The sequence below is a fragment of the Neofelis nebulosa genome, chromosome 4, assembly GCF_028018385.1.
Source record: "Neofelis nebulosa isolate mNeoNeb1 chromosome 4, mNeoNeb1.pri, whole genome shotgun sequence".
In the NCBI taxonomy this organism is placed as follows: domain Eukaryota; kingdom Metazoa; phylum Chordata; class Mammalia; order Carnivora; family Felidae; genus Neofelis; species Neofelis nebulosa.
This window is the reverse complement of record NC_080785.1, coordinates 13,422,577-13,441,350: the sequence shown is the minus strand read 5'-3', so window position 1 is coordinate 13,441,350 and position 18,774 is coordinate 13,422,577. Positions and strand designations below refer to the sequence as shown.

General features: G+C 40.8%; 1 protein-coding gene and 1 long non-coding RNA gene across 3 annotated transcripts in view; one reads left to right on the top strand and one right to left on the bottom strand.

Annotated features, from left to right (window-relative positions):
- Positions 1–18,774, top strand: part of WEE2 (WEE2 oocyte meiosis inhibiting kinase) — a 29,542-nt gene that overhangs the window by 1,672 nt on the left and 9,096 nt on the right. For both annotated transcript variants that reach the window (XM_058724056.1, XM_058724057.1), the window contains exons 2-7: positions 5,940–6,136; positions 7,903–7,954; positions 10,758–10,930; positions 12,574–12,695; positions 17,649–17,795; positions 18,649–18,756. In XM_058724056.1, coding sequence (XP_058580039.1) covers positions 5,940–6,136; positions 7,903–7,954; positions 10,758–10,930; positions 12,574–12,695; positions 17,649–17,795; positions 18,649–18,756 — 799 coding nt within the window. The remainder of the gene's footprint in view (positions 1–5,939; positions 6,137–7,902; positions 7,955–10,757; positions 10,931–12,573; positions 12,696–17,648; positions 17,796–18,648; positions 18,757–18,774) is intronic.
- On the bottom strand, positions 1,213–18,761 carry LOC131508873 (uncharacterized). Its single transcript, XR_009260187.1, has 5 exons — positions 18,628–18,761; positions 17,605–17,672; positions 15,937–16,056; positions 15,421–15,618; positions 1,213–1,880 (listed from the first exon to the last, which is right to left on the bottom strand). It is a non-coding gene; the product is annotated as an uncharacterized LOC131508873 (long non-coding RNA).

Here is an 18,774-nt window from a genome sequence, read left to right as displayed (position 1 = left end):
ACGACTACCAGGGAGGACTAAGCTTCTTGACTGTATTGTGGACAAACGGCTTTCATACGCTTAGGTGTCCATTGTGGGTTTTTCAATGGTCCCAACACCAATAATCCTTTTATTTTTTCCAGAAGCCAGTGTGGGCAAGGGGTACAAGACAGTCTCTGCCCTCAAAGTGCTTACAATCAGCAGAAAGACTGGGTGATACAGACACTGTATGACAGGTGCTTCCAGAGTGGTTTTGACGTATGTAAATTAGGTGGAGAGTGGGCTGAAAGAACATGGCTCTGAGCAAGACTACACAGGAAAGGAAATGGGACACGGTGTGTATATTTCATTTCATTCACTCACTTAAAATGGAGCACGTTGCTATTGCACCTTCTGCTGGAAAACCTTATTCACTGCATCAAAAAGCGCCCAAAAAATAAATACAGATAAACAACTGAAACAATAAAGTTCGGATCAGGCATGCTGAGAAAGGATTGGGAATTGAGTCTCAAGATCAGGAATGCCCTTCCTGAGAGCAGTCTTCAAGGATGAGTTGGAATGAACTAGGTAAAGACGGAAACGAGAACTGAAAGCCAAGGGAAAAGCATCTACTGAGTTAAGAGGGAAAAGATCATGTCCCACCTAGAAATTGCATGTTGCTCAGTGACAGGGGCCTGTATGTGAGAGGGGGCAGGCAGTGAGGCCAGAGTAGGTAGCCAGGAACTAGATCTACTTTAAAAAAAATTTTTTTTAGTGTTTATTTATTTTTGAAAGAGTGAGAGAGAGAGAGTGCAAGTGTGGGAGGGACTGAGAGAATCCGAAGCAGGCTCCAAGCTCTGAGCTGTCAGATGGAGCCTGATGTGGAGCTCGAACTCCCAAATCGTCAGATCATTACCTGAGCTGAAGTCAAGATGCTTAACTGACTGAGCCACCCAGAAACCCCCGAGATTTTATTTTGAAAACTTAGAGACAGTCATCAAATGGTTTTGATCAGAGGTCTTTTTGAAGAACTGACCATCAGGTGAAGGCTGGCATGTTGTGGGAGAGACCTTGAGGCACAGCAGTATTTACGACAGATTGGCTAACAAAGGAGAAAGGCCTGAATTAGGTCAGTGGTGGACAGTGAGAAAGTGAGAGATGCTTAGGATTTGGTAAGTGACTTTGATGTGGGATTGTCGAGCTCAATGGTCAAGAAAGAATTTGAGACCTTTTATGCTGCGAAAAGGTGTTTTTATTACAGCTTGGGGCCAGGACCTGTGGACAGAAAGAGCTGCATTGTGATTGTGAGGAGTGACTGATTATATAGGGTTTTCCATCCTATGGAGGTGAAGGTGATGTTAGGGCTCCAGGAAAGGCCTATAGGAGTCAGTAGGTTCCTGGAGATTTCTTATTGTGTTATTCTTGTAAATCATTAAGACAGTTACAAACTGTAGTGGAGTTTCCTGTCCTACATGCCTGTGATCTTTATCAACTGCCCATTTGTTTTTCCCTTGCCTTTGTTCTTAGGCAGTTCCTAGTGCCTGAGGAATGTTATATATCCCACCTTAAGCGGGGAGAAGGTGGGAATTACGGGGTGTCAGCTCGTGTTTTTCTGTCAGCTTGCTTTTTGTTTTCTCCTCATATCTTACCCTTAAGTCTTTAAGATTGTTGAAAGCAGAAGGTCTCTTTCTAGCTTCTTCCTGCTGAATAGGGTTGTATAGATATCCCTACCTATGGGCCAACACCGTTCAGTTGGGGAACATACAGGGGAGTTACAAGGGAGAGGCAGCTGGGTCCGGTGTAGACAGAGAAGAAGTATCTCCATGGTTGGTAAAGAAGATCATCGTTGTTTGAAGAGCAGTTTGGGATCTTGTACAGGTTCACAAGAGTAAGAAGGCATGTCAGTTTGTTCATTGGTTTTTCTGTGAAGGAGGTACAGGTTTTATTCTTGATATGAGCCCAGGAAGAGTATCCCTCTAATTTGACTACAGTGGGAGTATATAATATGACCCAACAAAGACCTTTCTATTTTTTAAAATAAGTTCATTTATTTATTTTGAGAGAGAGAGAGAGGGAGAGAGAACAAGCACATGTGTGCACGCATGAACAGGGGAAGGGGAAGGGCAGAGAGAGAGGGAGACAGAGAATCCCAATCAGGCTCTGCACTGTCAGCACAGAGCCTGATGCAAAGCTCAATCTCATAAACTGAGATCATGACCTGAGCTGAAATCAGGTGGACACTTAACCAAGTCTCCCAGGGGTGGGGGGGTGGGGGTGGGCGTGGCCTGGATCTTTCCATTTTGGATATAAGGCCCTGCTGTATTAGACTCCCAATCTTTTAAATAAATCACATCTCTGGGGCTTACATGAGATGGACTTCCAGTTACAGTTAAATCAGGTTTTAGGAGCATGTGATCAGTATATTCATTAAGTAACTTATGAATTAAACCAGCCTTGAGTGAATAATTTAATAAAGTATTAGAACCTTCACCCAATAACTGGTCCACTGTAAGGAATGGTCTTCTATACCATTCAAAGGGCTGAGTCCTAGAGGTTGCTTTGGTGCAGTCCTAATCCTGAGAAGTTCTACTCGTAAAAGAATATCCCAGTTTCCCTGGGTCTCTAGACTAAGTTTAGCAAGGTGTTGTTTCAAAGTATGATGAGCTTTCTCCACCTTTCCAGAGGGTTGTAGATGCCAGGCTGAATGTAGAAAACATTTAATTTTTAAAGTTCATGCTATTTGTTTGGTTATTTATGCAGTAAAAGGACTATTGTCACTTTGGAGGGATTGTGGGAGGGCAAATCTAGGAATAATCTCTTGCAACAAAACTTTGGTGACTTTTGTGGCTCTTTCTGTTGGACATGGAAAGGCCTCGATCCACCCAGTGAAAATCTCAACAAACACTAGTAGGAACTTCTAGCCTTTGCAAGGAGGCATTTGTGTGACCTCAAGCTGCCAGTCCTCTCCTGGATATGTTCCATGCCTTTCTACTGATTTTGAAAGGGAGGGGGGTGTGGACGGTACCTTCCAGATTTACTTGCATACAAATAGTATAATATTGGCACACTTAGTTTATTGTAGCTGTTAAATTCACTCCGTCAAATGTATTTTTAATTCAATGTTTTAAAGCATTTTTGCCCAAATAAGTAGCCTGGTATAAACCCTATATTACCTTCCACTGGTTATTTTTGGATATAAAGATTTTCCCCTCATTATTAACAAGTCAGTCCTGTGCATTTTTTTCAATATCCTCATTCCTGGGCTATATGAATTTCTTGGTCTGAATAGACTTTAGCTTGCCTTTTGTTCTCTCATCAACTTGATGGAGAGGTTGAGGGGGAAATGAGGGATCTAGGGTCCTGTGAGGCTTCTGTCTTGTTTGAGTAGATGATATCTTGAATCAAGATAGTTGATGCTAGAGGACATACAGGTCTGGAGAAAGCAGACATGTCCTGTAAATCATTGGATAAATGAGTCTGGAGTGCAGGAAAACACTAAATTGGAGATCTAAATTTGGATGTCATTAGCATTTTGGAAGTTGTTGAAGCCTTGGGTGCAGATAAGTTCAAGTAGCCTGGGTGCCAGAGTAAGAAGAGAAGTGGTCCAAGTTAGGAATTCTGGAAATGCCATGATTTGAGGGGCAGAAAAAGAACAGAGCTTGAAAGGGAAACTGGAAATGCTACTGAAGAATGCACACTTTGTGAGGAATATAGTTTGGATCAGAAGAGAGAGAGGGGACACTGATCAGCAGTGGTGTTATGCCAAAGACAAGAATGCACAGGAAAGGAGCATTGGCCTAGTTCGGGCTTGCCCAAGAGATAGGACTAGAAATCATGTGAAGTGACTTCAGGTCACCATAAAGACTTCCTAGCGGAACTACCTGGAAATAGAAGAGCGTCCCAAGGAGGCTGTATGTCCCTGTGGCTAAATGCACTGAACACTAGTTGATGATCACTTGGTAGGAACACTATAGGGGGGATTCAAGCATCAGGGGACTAATTGTACCAACTGGGCCTTTAAAGTCTTTCCAAGTCCTGAGACACTAGGATGTTGTGTCTTGAAGGTGGGAGGTATTCCTCAATTTTTCTTCCCCTCTATCCTCTGTACCAGAGCTGTTACTTCTAGAATTAGCTATACTCCCTGGAACACATTTATACTCTCAATCTGGACATCTTTCTCCAGAAACTTTCAGTCTGCTCTACTTTTAGGCAGAACTTCCTTTCATAAACCTTGTTCAAACTAAGTTCTTTTGAATTTCCAAAAGAATTACTCATTATTCTATTATTCTGGCAATAAAAATCCATGTTAATATAATTCATATATTTCCCTGTGTCATAAGCAGAGCTCACAAAATCTATCGGCTTTCATATTTCCAGATTAGGAATTCTGATATTGTCTGCCTTGATGTGGATACTTCTCCTTCCTTTTGTCAGAAAATGTCTAGGCTCTTTTTGTTGTCCTTGAAGTGTGGTCACCAGGATGTGCATCATTTCAGGTGTGGATGCCCCACTGTTTCATATGTGATAGATACGTTTTACTTTCCATATAATCATCAGTATCACAAAAAACTGCTTCTCAGGGACTGATTTACTGTAATTCTATGTTCATTGCCTGAGTCACAGACAATTGAGAAATATTATATAGTACAGTTGTACTTTGAGCAAGTACTCAGTCCTATAATACACTTACAGGAAAATTGTGAATTTATCATTGATAGCTTTGTCTGACAATAGCCCCAGGATTGTTCATCCTATAAACTCTAAGACCTGTAAAACCCTTGTAAAAACTTGACGCCAGCAAGGCCTTTTTCTTCATATAAAAAAAATGGTTAGGTTACTGGGTGTACTCTGTATTTTCCTTCATTTCTGCTTTTATCATTTTGGATTTCTAATTTCAATATTCATTCTTTGTATCCTTACATTCTTGAATTACATTTTTATAGAGTGAATCATGTTATAGTCTAGCTTCTGCTTCTACTCTGAAAGCCATGGACAGAGAATGTCAAATAGTGGCATTCTTTTAGAAAGAGCCCCACAGTAAATGATTACGAGGTTATATCATGGCCCTGTGTCTACTGCTATGCCCATAACACAACTATTCCTCTGGCCCCTGACTTAGGTCATAATGGCATTCTGCTGTTTCCTCAGAATTCTTTGTCTTTGGCCTGTCACCTCTGTCCTTTTGTTTAGTTCTGGTAAGTTTGTAGGCCTAATGTTCTCTTACTGTACTCCACTTGGAGTGGGAAGTACAGCACATTTTCCTACTTATTGGTATGTTGGTTATAGCCACTACAAAGCTCAGATGATTATTTTTCAATTTCTTTACCCCATTTTATGGAAATTTTCTCCTTTGGTGTTGTATTATAAGTGGAACTGGAAGCTTCTTCCGTGATTAGATAGTCTATGAAATCCTTCCTGTACAAAGTGAATACTTCTGCAAGACTGATGGGCTGGTGACCAACAGACTGTGCATTCCTTAAGAGATGGAATTCACCTACGTATGCCTCAGCATCTAGCCCAGTATCTACTAATTAGTAGGCACCAAACAAATGTTTGGATGAATGATATAGGGGGAGTTAAAGCATACATTGAGAACATAAGGACCAGGTCTTTTAGAGTCCTTTTTGTTTGTCTAAGCTTCAGCCTATCATCTTTAAAAAGTTAGTGATAGAAGTAGAGTTGGTATTTTTCTGGTCATCAGAATTGCCCAGGGGAAGGCAGTGGAGCTAACAAAAGTACAGACTCCTGTGTTGATTCCTTGAGTTGGAATATCTAGAGGAAGACCAGGAATCTTTACTTTTCATAACAGGACCAGTTACAATGCAGCTAGTTTGCACTGAACCAGATAACCTCTGATTCCTTTTCAGCAATAACATTCTTTGGTCCAAATATTAACTAGCTGATAATGGATTTTTTTTTTTTTTTTTTTTTTTTTTTTTACTAAACTCCTTCTGTCTTCCCTTTTTGTCATTCTCATTCAGTGTCTGCTGAGCCAGTCAGTGATTTCTTCAACAGAGAAGCTCCCCTCCCGAGGCTCTAGGCACTTGAGGCTCACACCTATTCCCCTTGTGGATGAGATGACCTCATCAGCTCTGGTCAATATTAATCCCTTTACGCCAGAGTCCTATAGAAAACAATTCCTTCAATCCAATGGCAAGAGGAAAGCCCGAAGAGATCTGTAAGTGTACTGTTGCCTCTAACTTTTGAGAACTGATCTTACTATGGTCAAGTAGAAGGAAGAGTGTAAAAGTAAGATTAGGAACAAGAACTCTCTATTTGAATGCAGTTCACACATCCCCTCCTTCCTAAATGTTAATGTGGGTTTGTGACCTGCTTTTGGCACAGAGATTCCAGCATATCCCCATTCTGAAGTGTACTGTGAGGGCCCTTCTCTATAAAAGAATAGGGCAGAGTAAGCCATAGACCGCTGACTTCCATTAGCAAGTTGAATGAGCTACAGAATTGCATTTAGGAGGTCTCCTCTGGTTAACAGAAGGCTAGCCCCGGGGAAGGTGTAGCTCACCCTTCAAGGTGTAGCTCACCTTTTACTACTGCTTCAAGTCTAGCTTGTGTGACTCGGGGCTATAGAGCAAGGATTTGAACTTTTCCACAGGTGATGGCAGATCGACTACTGAGAAAAAAGATAGTGTTGCGTTTGGAGGTGCTAAGAATGGAAAGCCAAATTGCATGCTCCACAAAGCCGCTGAATGGTAGAAATTGTCCAGATGAGGATTGTGCAGATTACTCAGGGACATTTCTTGACCATGTCTCTTCAAGGCTTCCTTTTTACAGAATGGAAGTCAGTCATTTGTGTTCATATGTACTCAGCTAAATAAATGCACAGCTAACCATGTGAAGTCCGCAGAGCATTTAATGTTAGGTTGAGATATTTCTTTTGGAATCAGTGACTCTGTATTAACCAGCTTTGTGGCCAGAATAGGTTGTCTCCGTACTATCTCCTGGATCTTAAGTAAATGGGACTTTAGCACAAGTACACAGGCCCACTTTTGTTACCCAGAATTGGTTTTAGCTCTTGAGGATTCTTTAGAAACCATCAGAGTTAATGGACTCACCTCTCACTGCAGCTAGCCAGAAAACACCATTAATTTGAATTTCCTGCAATCCTGCAATGAAAGTGGGGATACTCGAGTAACATCTCTCAGTGCTTCTGTGAAAGTACTTTTCTCCCTTCCTTATTGTGGTGTTGTTATTTTATGAAGTATTAGAATGTAATATTAAACTTAAGTCACAAACGTCCAGCATCAGTTTGTTTCCATGAGTGTTATGTCATCCTCCATTTGCCATTTCTACCCTGTACTTCTGCAGAAGAAAAATCTAGAGCTGGCTGATGTAGTAATTGAAATCTTGCTTAGAGATCCTGAATGCAAGTGCTCAGGCCAAAGAGAGGGTCTGTCAGAGACTTCAGCTGATTTGCAAAGTCACTGAAAATCTCTTAGCCAGTGTGAGAGCTTATTCTGCTACACCGATGGTCTGCCTGTGAACCTAGTGCAAGGCCAGGTTCAGGGGAGGTGGGTGTTGGAGGGGAAGTGAGGCAGGGAAGAGTGCTTAGTGTCACATGTTCTGTGCACTCTCCCCTCCACTCCTCAGCACTGCTCTGTTTGCCTAGAACCCCACTCCTGCCCCTTAGCTGATTCCTACTCATTCTTGGAAACTTAGCTTGGAAACTCATTCTCTTTTGGGAAAGACTTTTACTCGTGACATCATGATTTGGGTGCTGTCTATAGTATCCCTTGATATCTTGTTCTTATTCTTTCCTAGTGTCTTATGTTGAAATTTTCTATTTATCCCTGTCCCCAAATAAAAACTGAAGGGGAAAAGGAATGGTCTTATTCACTCTTAGAGCCCCAGAACCTAGTATAGTATCAAGCTCTATACTGCTAATCCTACATCGATATCATTTCTTTTTGTTATTCTTTTTTTAAGTGGAGAAGCTGGTCCAGGGGAAAGCGATGTAGAACCAGGGCTGCCTGCCAAGGTGAGCACAGTTCTCTGTTCCAGCTGTCATGACTCGGTCACTTCGTCTATCACCTCTCTCTCTCTCTCTCTCTCTCTCTCCCCCCCCACCCCCACCCCTAACTTCATAGATTTACAAATGTGCCTTGCAACTGAATTTATCTGGACTCTTCATCAGGGTCTACATTCTTTGCTTAGTTCTTACTTTATCAGACAGTGTCTGACCTGCATATTGCTGAATCATTACCTTGGAGTGTTTTTAAATTAATGGCTACTGCTTCTATCTTTGATTTCAGGAAAAATTCTATATTTATGGAGGTACAGAAGTGAAGGGAAAATTCAAGATATTTAAGGCCCCCCAAAATGGAAAAACAGGACAGAGAAAAATGGCATAAAGCTGGAAGTTTAAATGTAAAATTTTAGCTCTTAAATGTGTCCGTACCTATTGATTTTTAAATAGTGTTCACAACTTTTGAGGTAGCATCCCTCATTTTATAACCTAGCCTAAGAAAATAATACTATAAATGTTATCAGCGGAGATGTGTACCGCAGCCTTAACTGTAATAGACAAAAAAAAAAAAAAAACCCAAAAAGCAAAAAACCACACCCTCCTAAATGTCTAATAAAAAAATGGCCAAATAAATTATATTTTAAAGTGGAATTTTAAATTGCCATTAAGATGTTTATAATATGAAAACGTGCCTATGTTCAATATTCAGTATACAAGAGGGGGAGGGCTTGAGGTTGGGGACTGATGTGGATGGTAAGCTGGCTTATTTGGTGTCTGAGATGGGGCTGGGAAGGTATAGTGGGTGAGCAATTGGTAGAAGGCCTTGAAGCCTCTGACCAGAAGTTTGGCTTCCTTGCGGGAGATAATTAGGTGTGTCTGATTCTATGGTATCATTTTGCAAAAACGATTGATGTTTTTAAAAAATTTTTTTTAATGCTTATTCATTTTTGAGAGACAGAGATAGAACATGAGTGGGGGAGGGGCAGAGAGAGAGGGAGACACAGAACCCGAAGCAGGCTCCAGGCTTCTGAGCTGTCAGCACAGAGCCTGACGTGGGGCTCGAACCTATGGACCGTGAGATCATGACCTGAGCTGAAGTCGGACGCTCAACCGACTGGGCCACCCAGGCGCCCCAACGATTACTATTTTTGATTACAAAATGTGTTACCATTTGAAGAGATGGAGAGAGGGCTGGTAGCTGTAGAAACTCCAGGTATGGAGAAAAGAGAACTTGAGATTGGCCAAAGGCAATGAAAATTCTAGATCTTGCTAATGGAGACTGATTGGCATTGTTTGTTGAAATGAAGAGGTAGTAGGAGTCAAGATGGTTTAAACTCAAAGCTAGATGAAAAAATTCTTGCTAATGGGGACATTGAAAAATGAGGACCTCATGGAGATAAATCAGTTCGGACTGAGATTCATATAAATTTGTGGAGATTTTCTGTCATCTTAGCTATCATTTACTGAGAATTTACTGTGTGCTTGGCCTTGAACTAAGTTACACACACAGGCACACATGCACACGTCTTCTCATGTGATACTTAAAAGAACCCGGAAGAGTAGTTGCTATCATCCTCACTTTACTTTAGATGAGAAACCTAATAAAGGAGTTCAGTGATGTGTCTAGGGTTACTTACTAGCTGGGCAACGGGGTATAGTGCTAGTGAGCCAGGAAGCTGAGATCCTAAGCTATACCTGAGCTATACCTGAGCTTATAAACTGAGGTAATCGATCTGATAATTTTGTTCTCCAGACTAAGATTTTTGAGGAGGCAAATTGAACACAAATTAAGTTTACTCAACTTGAGACGAAAGTATTAGCAGCCAGAGTGTGAGACAAGTAGACAGGAGTCAGAGGGTGGTGTCCTTCCCCCCCCCCCCACCCCTTAACATGTTCCACCCAGATCCCAGCCATTCTCTCAGCTGAGGACAGTAGCTCTTCTGTGAGCAGGTGTGTCCCCTCTAAAAACAGAATGAGAAGAAGAATATTGCAGACAACAGAAATAACCTAGAAAAAGACCTAACCTATTAAAGGATGCCAGTACATCACTCACAGGTGGAATTTAAGATACAAAACAGATGAACATAAGGGAAGGGAAGCAAAAATAATATAAAAACAGGGAGGGGGACAAAATATAAGAGACTCTTAAATACAGACAGCAAACTGAGGGTTGCTGTAGTGGTTGTAGGTGAAGAGATGGGCCAAATGGGCAAGGGGCATTAAGGAGGACACTTGATGGGGTGAGCTGGGTGTTATACATAGGGGATGAATCACTGGAATCTACTCCTGAAATCATTATTGTACTATATGCTAACTTGGATGTAAATTAAAAAATAAAATAAAAATTAAAAAACCCCCAAAGAAATTTAAAAAACATTAAACAATGCAAGTACAGAGTTGTATAGATGGTTATAAAGAGTACAAAGAAGGTAGTCGGCAATTGGGAGGTTCTTGCTACTATGAGTACTGACACAGAGAGGTACTTGGGTGGCTCAGTCAGTTGAGCATCCGACTTCAGCTCAGGTCATGATCTCACAGTTTGTGAGTTCGAACCCTGTGACGCAGGCTCTGTGCTCACTGCTTGCTCAGAGCCTGGAGCCTGCTTCAGATTCTATGTCTCCTCCTCTCTCTGTCCCTCCCGTGCTTGAGCTCTGCCTCTCAAAAATAAATAAATTAAAAAAAAAATACACAGACAAAATCCAATAGATTTGCTTTGAAAGTCTTTTTGAAAACTTAGAGAAATTTAGGAATATGCCTTAAATTTATTGCTCGTAATATGTTAGAATTATTTTAATTTTTTAATAAAATATTTCAGAGATGTGTTCTACGAGAAACCAACATGGCTTCCCGCTACGAGAAAGAATTCTTGGAGGTAGAAAAAATTGGAGTTGGTGAATTTGGTACAGTCTACAAGTGTATTAAGAGGCTGGATGGATGTGTTTATGCAATAAAACGTTCCATGAAACCTTTTGCAGGATCATCAAATGAGTAAGTACCTTTGAAATGTACTAGAAGTATAAACTTGGATTTGTTAAGTTGTTTCTTGTTAAAACATTTCATTTTGTTTGTTTGTTTGTTTATTTATAGACAGAGACAGCATGAATTGGGGACGGGATGAGAGGGGGTAGAGAGAGAATCCCAAGCAGGCTCCAGGCTGCCAGCACAGAGCCTCATGAGATCATGACCTGAGCTGAAACCAAGAATTGAACACTTAACTGACTGAGCCATCCAGGTGCCCCAAAACATTTTTAAATAATGGCACTGATGTCATTAAAAACATACCCATTGCTACCCCCTCCATTGTATGTGGTCTCACATTTATAACTTTTCTGAATTTTCCAAGTCAGAGATAAGTTATTTCCTAAAATGTACCATGATAATTTGGGAACAATCATGTTGCATTTTTTCATGGTTCTTGAGGCTTTTACTACTGGTCTTAACTGCTTTTTCTTTAATGAATAGATTTAGGGATTTTCTTCCTGTTTCATTCATTAGAAATACTGCCAAGCAGGAAGTTAGTGTTAACTCATTGGTTATCTCCACTTTGTATTAACAATGAATTCATTACTAAATTCATTATGACTATTGAAATCAATGTTTTGAAGACTACAAGTGAGAAATTAAGAAAAATTTAAATTTCATTCTCAGAACTAATTGTTCAAAAGTTCCTCCTTTTACAAGGAAAACAAATATTTCCAGATTCAGCCAATGTATTTTGTGAACTGTGGGGATGTAATGCTTAATTTGCTGAATCTGAAATTATGGGCCTTAGAATTCTTCATTTTTATACTGAAATTCATCTAGTACCACATGCTACTTTTTTGTGTTGGATTTCCTATTCCATAATGAATCATGAATATTGGCAGTCCCCAAGACTGTCCCTGTGACTATATCATATTGGCTGAGTGCAGTATTATGACTTTCTAGCCTTCACAGAGAAGACAGAGGACCCATCACAATATCCTTCATCAAGTCTATGGTGGGCCTCTTGTTAAGCCCATCAATATATTTTTTTAAATTGTGATACAGTGAAATTAAGACTCAAAGCATGTCTGCCATTGATATAATAGCAACCCAAGACTCCTCTTTACATATGCCATGTTCAATGAAAACAAACAAACAAACAAACAAACACCATGGATTTTGGCACCAGGATGACCAAGGTTCTGGTCTTAGGTCTACTATCACCAGTTTGACTTTGGGCTAGTCACTGAGCTTTCTAAAGCCTTCATCCTTGCCACTATATCTTACTGAGTAGTTATGACAATTAAATGAGGTAAAATAGTAAGCAAGCAATGAGCACTCAACATTCTGCCACTGTTAATAATGCCTCATATCATGGAGCACTTGGATGGCTCATCAGTTAAGCGTCTGACTTTGGCTCTGGTCATGATCTCACAGTCTGTGGGTTCAAGCCCCATGTTGGGCTCTGTGTTGACAGTGCAGAGCCTGGATGGAGACTGCTTCCAATTCTGTGTCTCCTTCTCTCTCTGCCCCTTCCCTGCTTGCTCTCTCTCTCTCTTTCTCAAAAAGAAATAAACATTGAAAAAAAAAAACGCCTCATATCTTGTCTTTGAGAAACATTTGTGTGTATATTGATTCATTTTTCTTGATGCTTGTCTGTCTGTTAGGAGTTTGGCTTTGCATGAAGTTTACGCTCATGCAGTGCTTGGGCATCACCCCCATGTGGTACGTTACTACTCTGCATGGGCAGAAGATGACCACATGATCATTCAGAATGAATACTGCAACGGTAAGTATGTGGACTATCAGTGGTGGAGAGGGAGATGAACTTTTAGTCCCCAGGAAGAAAATCTTTGCCTCCCCCTTGTAGTTTATGCCACGTGTAGCAGAGTCCTACCTAAAAGGTCTGTACTACAGTTTTGCTTGGAAGCAGAGAGCAGGAGACACGAAGTTGCATTGAAAAGGAATTTCGGGTTTATACTATTTCATATTTTTTTCAGAGGTGATGTGTGGCTGACACCCAGAAGCTACTAATCCCCTCACACTTTACTCAATACTTAGAAACCTTTACCCCAGTGGTTTGAATGGTAAATCATCCTCCTCTTACCATTTGCTAGATATTCTTAGAGAAGCAAGTCATACTCTGTACCATTTTTGGGGAGCGGGTGGTAAACTTACACAGCCAACTTTTGATTAATTTTCAAGCGGATTCCTGAATTTGAGGATTGTTGTTACCTTTGAGGCTTAGTGTTCTCACCAGAGGAAGGGCATGGGGTGAGCGCTGGGAATGAAATGCAGTGACTTCAGATTATTCTCGCAGGTCTTTCAGGACCATACATACACAAATAACTGGTCAAACTTTTTTTCTGGGCTACTTACATCGCAAAATGTAGTCCTTTGGCCTAACGTATTTCTACTCTGTGATTAAGGGGGTGACCTAGCGGTATCTTTACATATTATTATTCTCAGATATTTTTCATCAAAATGTTCAGTGGTAAAATAGGAAAATGCTCCCAAATTAAATAGAAGCTTGCCATCCTTTTACGAGTGGTGATCTATATTCTGGCCATGGCAATATTGGATAATGGCACCCCTCTCAAACCTGCTCCCCTCCCCCACAACATGTACACCTACGCTGAAGTTTCTCTAATAGCACAGTCTTTGAGTAATTTTAGTAGCCACCAGATAGCCCTGAGTATGTAAGCATAGCCTGACTTTTGAGGACAGTTGACAAAGCTTTATCATTATATCTACAAGTAGGTTAAGTAAACAATATTATGAAACACTAGAAACACAGAAAATGGCACACATATGATGCAAATTAATGGCATTTCTCTTACTGTTTCCTTAGAGCCTGATTTCCTTGTAGTCTTAACTGTGAACTTTTTTTTTCTGAAAAGGGAAAAATCCCTTTTTCTAATAGTCTCTTCAGGATAAAAAATGGACCCTTTCCTTGTGATTGAGATGTTGAGACTTTTCTTCCTAATTCCTCCTTACTGTAACCTGAGATTCCCTATTCTTGCCCCTCCCATCCCCCAAGATTGGTTTTATTTTCATGACTTTCAACCACTAACAAAGATAATGGCAAATCATAAAAATTAACCAAGAAAGTCAAACAAAACAAATCTAACCTGATTTAGGGCATTGTAAAGATTTCAAGTGTTCAAAAAAGAATAAGGTGGAGTGATGGTTCCTGTTAGAAGTCCTCTTCTAGTTCTTTGCAACATTTGAATACCTTCTACAGACGTGTCATTCTGTTAAGTTCTAGGGTGAGCTGTACCAGAGAGTGAGAAAAGTCTTTTGAGGAGTTGTATTCCACTTGCTCGCTTACAGTGAATCCACATGAGACCATTTGGTGCAAAACCAGGTGGTACAGCTATGGATAAAAAGCATTCAGAGAAGACAAATTTGAGCAAGAGGCAGCACAGTGTGGTGGGATGGGCCTGGGCTTGAAAGTCAGGCAGGAGTGGGTCTAAAACCCAGCTATACTGCATACCAGTTATGTGATCTCTGGGATGTCAATCCCACTGAGTAAAGAGATAGTAATATCTACTTAGGAGACAGTAATACTTCTTATTTTGAAAAATCGGAACAACCTACATCAAATGCTAGCACACCGTCAAAACCTGATACAGATTGAGAACTCAGAAACAGTTGTTACTAGCGTAGCCCAAGAAAATCTCAAAAAGGAGGTAAGACTTGAAAGAGACTTTGCAGAAGGATTACCAGAGTTTAAGGAAGAGCAAAGAAGACATCTATTAGAGGAACAGCAAGCAGGCACAGGGCATGACATTGGGGATGGGTCTGACCTAGCAGATGGTAAGGAGACTGATGGGACTAAGGTGACCCTATAACAGGAAATAAGATCAGCAGAGTCAAGTGTGGGAGGAATACAGAGCTTTTGGATGTTTCCAGGCAGCAGATTTTCAAGAAGATGTGATAGATGAAGAGGAATCATTGTCTGTTTGCCCTGGTGGTCCACTAACTTCACTGTGTCCTTGCCAATTAAAATGTAGTTCTGATTTATCAAAATGTAATTCATATACATTGCTTTCAAATGTGAACTGATCACGGAAAATAAAGCACACCCTTATACTTGTCTTGTTTGTAGTTACGGATAATCCATGTTGAGACTCTGCCCTGTGGCTCTAAATAAAGGAGAGTTAAGTCCAAAGTATTTGTAAGGTAGCAGAGTAGCTAGCGCCTGATTAAGGTAGCAGAGTAGCTAGCGCTACTCCTTTCTCCTTCTACCCTCTGTCTCTCCCTCTTTCTCACCTCTTCCTCCTCATGCCTGCCACCCTTAGCTCTGTACCCCCAGCCTGTCAAAGCAGTCAGGCTAGAACATGTAGAGTTATGGTTTACTCAGATTATAAATTGGATGTTTTAGATAATGTACATCATAACTAGTAGAGACCAGCAGTTAACTGATTTCCCCTACTGTCCCTCCTAAACTCTAAACCAATCAAATGTTCCTTCTTCCACCCTCACCCTTGCCAAGATCCCCTACCCGTCACCTGTGGGTCAGCCTCTGAAATCTGAAGGCTTTCCAGCAGTAAATCCATTGTGCAACCACCAGGATTCCAAACTATTCAGGATGGAACGATTAACCTCTCGCTAGAGGCAGTATTTTCTTGTGATGTCTTCTGTCACTGAAGTTTTACGAAGCGTGCTCCCCTTGTTCTAGTGATGTGGTACCCAGAAGTCTTCACCATCTGTGGAACACCATATATTGGTTATATTTTCCCACCAAACAAGGAATAACTTTACCAGCAGGAAAATATGCTTGTGTTGTAGAGAGCAACATAAAATCAAGATTTTGAGAATACAAATGTATGAACAGAATATCCTGTTGGTCTGCTGTTTACATTTCAGTGTTGGAAGGCATTTGCTATTTGTTTTAGTGTCTGTCAGGTTTCGTAAGCAGACAGAAAAACATAGATCTGTTTTTCTTAAGTTTCCTTTTTCCCTCAGCCAAGTGGGGGAAGTATCTTTATTTTATCTAAAGAAAAGAATTTGGCAACTCATCTCACCAAGATGGTTTGAGAAGAGCTGTCCAGGAGCTGGCTGTTTCCTCCTAGGGCACAATCCTGTCAGTTACAGTATTGTCTCCAGATGGCATCTTGGGTTATGGAGTTAAGGCTCCGGTATAGCTGAGATTAGGAGGGATGAGGTTTATCGTTCATTCAGTATTGCTCTGTCTATACACACAGACTTCCTTAATACTGTTTGGCAAAGAACAGTTAATTATGCTCCTCAATAAGAGGGAGACCATTGGCTTTAGCTGTAGCAAAATAAAGATATCCTAATACCTTTGCATAAATGCTCTCCAGTAACTTTTACTGTTGTTAATTATTACTTGGCTAACTTGAATATTACCTGCAGGGCTTCTAAGTAATTAAAAGTGCTGCTGGCACTGGTCTAGTTACCCTTACTCAACACCTGTAGCTCTTCAGGAATCGGCAATATCTCTGCTTATAATCTAGAAGACCACGTTAAAAGGTTGCTAAGTGCCGCTAGGGTGCTTCTTCTTTGCATACCTTTTATGGGCTCCTTGTCTTTGTCTTTCCTTTGCCTCTGTTGCCAGGATAGACCTTCAGTCCAGAATATGTGCAGAGTGCATGCGAGACCTTGAGAAAGTGAGGATGGATAAGATGGGGGTCTCGGATGAACACCCAGTCTAGCGGGAAATGAATTCCAGTAGACATGGGGGCCTTGGATACATGCTTCCTTCTCTTTGGCACACCTCACAACTTCATCTGCAAACAGACTTGAGGTGGCTGTGGTCTTAATAAGCTTCAACATACTCTTCCTTTCTAGCTAAGGTCATCTATAGAACATAGAATCTTTTTTTAAGAAGATTCCCAGGAAAAAGACACACCCTTTACTTTAGCCCTCTTTGTGTTTCTGGAAAGGGCTGAAACTCTTCTTCTTTCTTAACTGAATTATTTTAACATGAAAGATCAATCTTTAAACTGAATATTACATAGGATACTTTAAAATATGGATTTCCTAAAAACCATTAGTATCTTAGATCCTGTTGTTCTGACACATACTTGAGGGCTGGAGCTCTAACTGCCAGGGAGACCCAGGACTCTACAATTTGACTGAAGAGGCTGCCAATAAATGCAGATTAACAAAATAAAGGGTTCAGAAGCATTCTAAATCCTTAGGACAGGGTACCCAAGATTGGCAGTGGCGGGGGAGGGGGGGGGTCACATGATTCCAGGCCTTATTTTTTACTGATAACAATGATAAACTAAGAGTCTGTAGTGTATGTGCAAATACTGTGGCTCAAAAAGGATTTAGGTGTATATTGAAGTTAAACTTCGAACTCATTACATTAAAGTTACTAGTGGCCTATAATTACTAGCTGGACTCTGAACTAATCATCAATGCTAATAGCAGCCATCTGTCCAGGCTTGATTGGCCTTCTGCTTAATAATCAGGTAACACTTTGAAAATGTTAGCTGGGGCAGGGCATACTCAAGGCAATGTCACCACATATTGGATACCTGGGCTACGGCACTTTATTTTTTTCTTTCAAAGTCCTATAATTCTTTCCAATATGTCTGTGGTATAGACAGACGGGAGGGCAGATATTACTGTTATCTAGACAATAATCTAGATTTGTTGGACTGAACTCATTCATGAGGAATTTACTGAATGTTTACTATGCTTCCATCTATTAAGATTCATACCTTTTCTCCATTCTGTGGGGCTGCTCTCTGTTGTTCTTTCCTAGGTGGGAGTTTGCAGGCTGCTATATCTGAAAACACAAAGTCTGGCAATCATTTCCAAGAGCCGAAACTCAAGGACATCCTTCTGCAGATTTCCCTTGGGCTTAAGTACATCCACAACTCTGGCATGGTGCATCTGGACATCAAACCTAGTCAGTATGGCTCCCCTCTGCTCCTTTGGCCAGATTTAGTTCTTTCCCCACTGTGTTAGAATTGTCGTCTGTGTACCTACTAAGTGTTGAAGATGCTGTTTGCTGGCAAAATTTCTTTCTTTCATGTGTTTCCCTGAAAATCTTAGTCAAACAGCTTTATCCATCACCCCCCGTCCAGGGCCAGGGGACAGAGAAAAGACTTTTTCCCAGGTAGTAAAGCCAAAGTATGAAAATATTGGCTACATCCTGAATGTGTTTGACTACTGTTGTATATACTCTTTCTAATTCAGCACTGACTAAAGTGAACAGAAATTAATGTTTTTGACACTCAATAATGTGAAACTCAGAGAAATGTAACCATCTTCAGGGGCTTCTTTCTTTGTTTTGAAGCCACCAGCCTCTTCAGAGGATGGGGTGTGTCTGAGGTCAGTTTCACTTAAAACAGGTATTCTTTTTTTTTTTTTTTAACATTTATTTATTTTTGAGACAGAGACAGAGCATGAATGGGGGAGGGGCAGAGAGAGAGGGAGACACAGAATCGGAAGCAGGCTCCAGGCTCCGAGCCATCAGCCCAGAGCCCAATGCAAGGCTTGAACTCATGGACCATGAGATCATGACCTGAGCTGAAGTCGGATGCTTAACCGACTGAGCCACCCAGGCGCCCCGAAAATAGGTATTCTTAACCACTGAGTTGTTCAGAGATTCTATGGAAGATAAGAAACCTTGGTAGTCTTGTTACACGAACTCAGAAGAGGAGGAAAGGAGGGCGGCCAAAATGTCAAATACAGAAAAGACTCTTTGGGAGTAAAAAAGCTTAGGAGTCATTACTTACGTTAATTCTGTATTTATTTAGGTAACATCTTCATTTGTCATAAGATGCAAAGTGATTCTCCTGTAGCCCCAGAAGAGATTGAAAATGAAGCTGACTGGTTTCTCTCTGCCAATGTGATATATAAAATTGGTGAGTCTGCCTTAAATC